The sequence below is a fragment of the Scophthalmus maximus genome, chromosome 21 (genome assembly GCF_022379125.1).
Source record: "Scophthalmus maximus strain ysfricsl-2021 chromosome 21, ASM2237912v1, whole genome shotgun sequence".
Lineage (NCBI taxonomy): Eukaryota > Metazoa > Chordata > Actinopteri > Pleuronectiformes > Scophthalmidae > Scophthalmus > Scophthalmus maximus.
Window position 1 is genome coordinate 4,639,898 of NC_061535.1, and position 7,995 is coordinate 4,647,892.

At 44.3% G+C, this 7,995-nt stretch overlaps 2 protein-coding genes and 1 non-coding gene across 3 annotated transcripts; 1 reads left to right on the top strand and 2 right to left on the bottom strand.

Moving 5' to 3' along the window:
• Positions 1–28: 28 nt before the first annotated feature.
• On the top strand, positions 29–4,144 carry cct5 (chaperonin containing TCP1, subunit 5 (epsilon)). Its single transcript, XM_035619079.2, has 11 exons — positions 29–318; positions 740–800; positions 999–1,163; positions 1,554–1,752; positions 1,898–2,090; positions 2,415–2,564; positions 2,670–2,789; positions 2,962–3,147; positions 3,236–3,373; positions 3,486–3,666; positions 3,827–4,144. Exons 1-11 carry the CDS (start codon positions 214–216, stop codon positions 3,952–3,954), a joined length of 1,626 nt encoding a protein of 541 aa, XP_035474972.1. The 5' UTR covers positions 29–213; the 3' UTR covers positions 3,955–4,144.
• cmbl (carboxymethylenebutenolidase homolog (Pseudomonas)) lies at positions 3,685–6,242 on the bottom strand. The gene is made up of 6 exons (XM_035619095.2): positions 6,169–6,242; positions 5,757–5,971; positions 5,462–5,569; positions 5,133–5,275; positions 4,950–5,041; positions 3,685–4,741 (listed from the first exon to the last, which is right to left on the bottom strand). The coding sequence occupies exons 2-6, from the start codon at positions 5,969–5,971 to the stop codon at positions 4,562–4,564; spliced, it is 738 nt and encodes a 245-aa protein (XP_035474988.1). The 5' UTR covers positions 6,169–6,242; the 3' UTR covers positions 3,685–4,561.
• A 1,170-nt stretch (positions 6,243–7,412) lies between these two features.
• trnat-agu lies at positions 7,413–7,486 on the bottom strand. Its single transcript has one exon. It is a non-coding gene; the product is annotated as a tRNA-Thr (tRNA).
• Positions 7,487–7,995: the final 509 nt, after the last annotated feature.

The following is a 7,995-nucleotide window of genomic DNA, read 5'->3' on the forward strand; positions in this document are numbered from 1 at the left end:
TCCCGGATAAAGGGGCGTTTATATGTGTAACAGAAGAAGAAGAAAAAACACGCCGAGCGCTACTTGGTTCCGCCCTCCCCGCCCGTGGAGCCTTCCAGAAGTCGCCGGCAGACCCGCGCGGCTCTCAGCTCAGCCACACCGCAGACTTTCGCCATCAAATCCCGTCGTTTCATCCGCTGAGCACTCGCCAAGTGTCCCGACCCCACGGCCAACATGTCCTCCATGGGGACACTCGCGTTCGACGAGTATGGGAGGCCGTTCATCATCATCAAAGACCAGGACAAGAAGACCCGGCTATCGGGCATTGACGCACTGAAGGTACAATGGGCTAGCTAGCGGTGGCATGTCGGCTTAGCACGCTGCTACTCGAACCAGCAGTCTCGTGGCGTGGGGCGCGTAGACAGTTGAGTCGACGTGATATATGGTGTTATGCAATACTTTGATTCGTTAGCATGTACTTTAATGTCAAGCTAAAAAATGTCGGTGAAGTTGGAACAGCGTTCGCTTTAAGGATTAGCTAGTCATGCTAACATGCGGCCCATGTGCTTCCTGCAAGGCGTTCGGTTGAGGGGTGTTGCTATGTAGAATTGGGCTGTGCCCCTAAGTGGTCACCATTGGTGCGCATCCTTCCCATTGTACTCTGCCGAAACAGTCTCGCATGTTGCATCTTCCTTTGGCTTTCGATGTAATAATCAATTTTTTTTATTGCGAGTTAAAATGTAATGTTTGTGTTTTGCAGTCTCACATCATGGCAGCCAAGGCAGTTGCGTCAACGCTCAGAACATCCTTGGGACCCAATGGTGAGTATGAACACATCTGCACTCCTCTGATCGGACTGTCAAGTCTCAGATGAGTGCTTTGATGCTGAGCTTCTGTGTAGTGTACTGAATCATACCACAACCACTACTCTCCCACATAGTCATGACAGTAGAGACAATTCTTTGTTAAATAGCACACCTGTCACTTTTCCTGAACCATTATTTTATGTTCGCATACAGGTCTTGACAAGATGATGGTGGACAGGGATGGCGAAGTGACCGTCACCAACGATGGAGCCACGATTCTCAGCATGATGGATGTGGACCACCAGATTGCCAAGCTCATGGTGGAGCTGTCCAAGTCCCAGGATGATGAGATCGGCGATGGAACCACTGGAGTTGTCGGTAAGAGATGTGGGGGACTAGAAGAGTGTTTGTTTTTATCCTTTTATTTTTTAGTAAACCAGGCTTTATAAATGTGTTCTTGTTGTCCCTGTGCTGATGCCTCCGGCATATAAAATGGATTTATAGTTCTGCATATGCTTTAAACCCATTGATTATCATAGTTTCATTCAGCAGTGGATGGAAACAACAATTGTGAGTTGGATGTAATAAAATTTCCTAAAGACCAGTTGGATCTCTTTAACTTAAATGCATAAAAAACTTTTGGCACCTGCATCCATGACATAACAATGTGGATTAAGGCATACGCTGAATCAAATTTTGGTAGCATGACAAGTGCTCTTTTTTTTATCATATTTTACCCATAGTCACTGTCTTGTGTTTCCTCCTCAGTGCTGGCTGGCGCTCTCCTTGAGCAGGCTGAGCAGCTGCTGGACCGTGGAATCCACCCAATCAGGGTCTCCGATGGTTACGACCAGGCTGCGCGCATTGCCATCGCAGAGCTGGACAGAATTGCCGAAACCTTCCCCTTCGATCCCACCAACACAGAACCGCTCATTCAGACAGCCATGACAACGCTGGGGTCCAAAGTGTGAGTTTCGCGGACACAAGTGTTGGGTTGTTTTTATGTAGCTGCGATAAAACTAGCATAAACTGTCTTGGATAGCTTTTTTCAAGTGGCCTGGGGTAAGTTCTGCTCTGACACTCAATTTTAAAGCTCTTCTGCTGTCTTTCAGTATCAACCGGTGCCACAGACAGATGGCTGAGATCGCAGTGAATGCCATCCTCACTGTGGCCGATATGGACAGGAAGGATGTTGACTTTGAGCTCATCAAGATGGAGGGCAAGGTTGGAGGCAAGCTGGAAGACACGCAGCTCGTCAAGGGAGTCATAGTTGACAAGGAGTTCAGCCACCCTCAGATGCCCAAGGTATGAGTGAAATTAAATTTCAATCTGAGAGGAAGTTATTTGCGTTGTACTCAAGAAAATTGGTAGTAGATAAGGACAAATTAAATGGCTATGTTCTGAGTTGTATATTTGATTGTAGCAATTTTGTGATGTGAATTGAAATACTAGGCATGTGTTGCAAAGTGACTCAGGGCCAAACAACCAGTCATAGATAAGTGTGAGCTACAACTACTAAATACACTGTTACTTGCCTTTTAACACTGCAGCTAAATGTGTGCTTTATTGGATTTTCCTTAGTGTGACCACTCATAATGCCGACACCACTTATTCTTTGTCAACATTCAGGTTCTGAAAGATGTTAAAATCGCCATCCTCACCTGCCCGTTCGAGCCCCCCAAGCCCAAGACCAAGCATAAGTTGGATGTGACCTCTGTGGAGGAATACAAAGCACTCCAGAAATATGAAAAGGAGAAGTTTGAGGAGATGATCAAACAGGTTAGTACCACAGCATCTAAGCTACTATGAGAGTACATCTTAACATCTACACCGGCACATACATATGGTCAACATTAAAATGTACACTTTGTTTTTCTCTTTTAGGTCAAAAGCAACGGGGCCAACTTGGCCATCTGCCAGTGGGGCTTTGATGATGAAGCCAACCACCTCCTGCTGCAGAATGAGCTGCCGGCCGTGCGCTGGGTTGGAGGGCCTGAGATCGAGGTGAGAAACATTTGTCACATTACTCTCAATTAGATGTTTTCACTTGCTCGATCGTTTGACTCAGTTGTGTTGTATGACAATATGGTGCTGATGAGCAGGAAGTATATGGTAGAAAATAACTTGACTGTTGGTGTTCAAGCTTACATCAAGTGTCTCTTGTGTTTCCCTGCAGCTGATCGCCATAGCCACAGGAGGGCGCATCGTGCCCAGGTTCTGTGAGCTGACACCAGAGAAACTTGGCACTGCTGGTTTGGTGAAGGAGATCTCCTTTGGCACTACAAAGGACCACATGCTGGTTATCCAGGAGTGCAAAAACACCAGGGCGGTAACCATTTTCGTCCGCGGGGGGAACAAAATGGTGAGCACGCTTATCAACTTTGTGTAAACTGTATTTGTCGAACTGTCCCTGTTGATTTACCTTTATATGTTATTTTTCTCATTAATAGATCATTGAAGAGGCCAAGCGTGCTCTCCATGACGCTCTTTGTGTCATTCGCAACCTGGTCAGAGATAACCGCGTGGTGTACGGAGGCGGAGCTTCAGAGATTGCATGTGCCCTGGCTGTCAACCTGGCTGCAGATAAAGTAAGAAGAACAAAGTCATTGCACAACTTCTGCATATTTGCTAGAATAGAATATGATGATTCTCATGTCGCTACTTGAATCTTCTTTTAACCCCTGCCCTATTCCTTTTTAGTGTCCATCTTTGGAGCAGTATGCCATGAGGTCGTTTGCAGATGCTCTCGAGGTAATCCCGATGGCATTGGCTGAGAACAGCGGGCTGAACCCGATCCAGACCATGGCGGAGGTCAGAGCCAAACAGGTCAAAGACAATAACGCTTTCCTCGGCATCGATTGTCTGAACAACGGCACCAATGGTAAGGAATGCAACCATCTCAAATGATTTACTTTATTATTCAAACTGAACACTGCACAGTCTGGTGGATTAGCACACTTTCAGTCAGACACTGGGGACACTGCATTTCTATCTTAAAGCAGGATGACGCTGAATCACTTTTTTTGTTTGCCTCTACACAGACATGAAGCATCAACATGTGATCGAGACCCTGATTGGCAAGAAGCAGCAGATCTTGCTGGCTACTCAGGTAGTGAAGATGATCCTCAAGATCGATGACATCCGAAGCCAGGGAGAGAGCGAGGACTAGAGTCCCCCTGACCACCGTAAGGCTCAGCCATGCTCTGGAAGCGCTTAATGTTGTGTGCCTGTCTAGAGGTTTTAGGCACTTCCCCGAGCACCATGTCCTAACCGCACTGCATATTGCTATTTATCATCTGATACAAAATGTTCAAGCTGTTATAAGTCACCATTAAAATGTTGGTCTGTTGAAATCTCAAGACTCTGTTGTTCTGATTTCAAGTCTCTAATGTTGAAACTTTTATTCAAGGTCAGGTTCACACGTCATGTCTTATATAACTTGAAATTTAAACAAAACTTTGGCAGTTGGGTGTATAAAGGGGAATCCCACTACATTCTACAAATTATTGACGTTAGCAACCTTACATGAGGACAGTATACTGCATCATACAGATTCCAGGAAAAGTACGAGACATGTCTGGCTCAACAATTAGCTGAATTTTTCATTGAGATTATTGGAATGTCAACAACCAAACAAAAACAAAGGAGCAACAATCACTAGCTGGTTCTAAATGACACTTACATATTTTACAAATAATCTTAAAGGCACCAGTTGGTTCCACAGTACTGCAGGTAACTGGACTCCCAACGTGGCTGGATCGTCTTGATCGTCTCACTTACATGTACTTGTCGAGCCAGTTGAGCATGTCCGTTCTGGCCGTCTGGATGCTGGGCTTGTCTGTGGGGTTGACATCCTCCCTCTTGCGGTGGACAAACCCATGAGTCTGCCCAGGGAAGATCTTAACTTGGTAATCCACTGTGCATTTCTCCTTCAGGATTGCTTCCAGGGTGCTCACCTGAGCGGCAGATAAGATGCAGGCACAGGTTGTTGTTGGTGGTTACATGGCAGATATTATGGCATTTTTATATTAACGTTAAAATGTGTGTTTGTGTGTTGCTGCTGCAATACCCCATGGTGCTCAAGCACCAGGGCAAGGCATTAGAGGAACAATACCATCACATCAAATTGTAGAAAATGTATAAGATCTACATGCACACACTCACCTGGTCCAGTGGGATAATCGGATCTTTCTCTCCAAAAATGAACAGCGTGGGACTCCTCAGCTCGTACCTGTCCTCCCTCTCACGGATGATCCCTGCACAGCACCACATAGGCCCATCGTAAAACCAAACCACATGCTCCCCTGCCCACACACACACACACAAGATCATGTAGCAATGACGCACCATAGACTGACACTCCAGCTTTGAGCTCTGGATACTGCAGGGCGAGATAATGTGTGGCAATCCCTCCCCAGCAGAAGCCCACCACTCCGATGTGTTTGGCCCCGTACTGCTCCTTCAGGAACCTCAGCACTGCATCGACCTCTCTGAAAAGAATAGATATATAAATGTGATTATTGTCAGAACTCAATCATGTGATCAGCAAGTCCTTCAGAAATCCCCCATCACATCAACAACAGCTCCACTTAATGCCCTGAAGAAAATGGTTCCGGCTTTAAAACTGGGACATCATCAGCTGCTCGATGAACTGGAAAACAAAGCTTTATATTCACTTGTTTATGTTGGTCGGCTTTTTGTCCTCAAGCCACTCCTGAAATGTGGACCAGTCATGTGATGGACTCCACGGCTCCTTTCCGACATAGAAGTCGGGACAGACAGCACTGCAATGGCAGAATAAAGAAATCACCACTGCGGCTACAGACGTATGGATTCAAACAGATACTCAATCACCAAAACCCCTACAATTCAACTGCTCATATAGTCTACACATGACCTCAGCTTCCTTTTAGCAGAATGCATATGACTTATCACTAATCAGCCTTTTTTCTTTTACAGACTTTTACGCACATGTATCCATTTTCAGCCAGCATGTCACTCATGTATCTGGTGTTGGGAAGCTGCCATCCGAAGATGTCCTGTATGACGATCACAGCCTTGTCAGACGCAGTGGCCGGCTCGACCACATAGGCTTTAATGTGCTCAATCTGAACCTCCCGGCCGAGGCCCCCGTAGTCGATCCGATCGCCGAGGTCACAGGGGCACGGCCTGGCTTCGTTTGCCATCTGCGGACGAGAAGCATGCGCGCGCAAGTGAAAGGCACTTGTCTGTGATTAGAAAAATCATTTGCGCAACACAACGACAAAGCCTTTCACACAAATGGCCTCTCTGACCCCTTCCAAGCCTCTCCCTTTAGCCTCAAACAGATTCATTTTTAAACATTGGATGTGTATTTAAAAGTTTGCATACAGACTTTTCCTACCGTATTGGGTGTTCTTTTTACAATGACGCAACAAAAAGTTGTGGCCAGACTCCAGGTCGGAGGTTGTAAAGCTCCTGTCAAGTAGTAAGACCGAACATGGAATTCCAGACATGACCTTCAAAATAAGTTTTTTACTTTCAAAATTGTCCGACCACTTGGGTGGTGGACTCATACATTACTCACCCTGGCCTGAAAACAACGGGTTTTTTTTGTCAACCACCCCAGGAAAAGCTATTGCTTGATTGATTGATTGATTGACTTTCCTCCGTTTGAGACTGGTCTTTGTACTTTTACTGCCAAGTACAAAAACAAATTCCTGTAACTGCTCCCTAGATTGGGATAGATTCAACATTCAAGAAACTTTATTATTGTCTGTCACATGTTAACAAAATCCATTCACATGTTAACAAAAATCCATTCACGGCTCAATCGAAGGCAAAGATGCACAAATGCAACGGTACCAAACAGCAAAATATTACAGTTACAAAAAAGAAAAGTGATGGATGATAACATCAGCGCTGTTGAAAGCTCATTTCTTTCTCTGTATTCAGTGCCTTTTGGACTCCTAAGTATCAATGTCAAATATCAATCACTAATGATTAGTCGTACACGAGAAAGTGGATTTACAAGTGGAAAAAACTCTTCAGTGTGGCGTAATATGCAGTTTTCAATTTCCCATTATCAATTGAGGACTCGACTGATTGAACCGGAAGTGAAATGGAACCGTCAAAATAAAAGCGAAGAGTGTGAGAGAACTCGGGGGGAAAGAGGGCATTTGCGAATTTAAAATCTAAGAAGTCACCAGCAGAGGTCCCCGTGAGGCTTAAACATTGACGTGGTTTTAAATAATAATCATAATCATAATCATCATCATTATCTTTATCATAATAAGAATTCAAAATCAAATCTACATTCCTCAGGTCATGTGGGTCACAAATTAACCTTGGTTTGAAATTCACAAACTATACATTGTAACCTGTTGCACTGTTTCTTGCATTATTGTCCCTGACAAATAAACTAATAAAAGAACCTTTATATCAAAAATCAAGTATTTTGCCGAAAAAAATGGCATTTCTAGAATACATCATTTTATAGAACAATTGAAGTAGCTGCTATATGGCTGCCAACAAAGACACTTACAAGCAACTCAGACATAACGACCTCAGTTTATTACGATTACGTCAGACATTAATCTCAAAAGGCCCCGCTGGGATTCGAACATTACGTCAGCCATTAATCTCAAAAGGCCCCGCTGGGATTCGAACCCAGGATCTCCTGTTTACTAGACAGGCGCTTTAACCATCTAAGCCACGGCGCCGGTGTTGCTGCTCAAATGTCGGAAGAATTAGATGTCAGATCAAATCATGTTATTGTTGGTGTTTCATACGATTTAATTACTTTATTTTTTCTCATCGAAGCTCTTTACAGTGTTTCTGGCGCTGCCAGTCGCCCTCAGTCGTCTCTGTCAATGTCCCTGTGGCTCACTACCTTCACTTTGATTGCGTTTTAAATAACGTGTAGCAGATGCCGCAGGTGCTTGGGTTAACACAGTGATGTTAACAAAGGCTCACCACTTTGACCAAAAACAAAAAAATGTGGATTTACTTATGTTTAAATAGATAATAAACAGGGCTATGGAGAGGATGGTTATGGAAGAGTAATTAATTTATAGTGAATTAAAGTAGTTTTTTTCTTTCTTTAGTATAATGGTCTAACTAGCCTTTGCAAAGAATAGTGCCTAGGTCATAGGTCAAGCCCCTTTGAGGGTTTTTTGCAGCTCTCCTTTGCACATATTATTCGTTACATAAAATAGTATCTCTTCTGTAT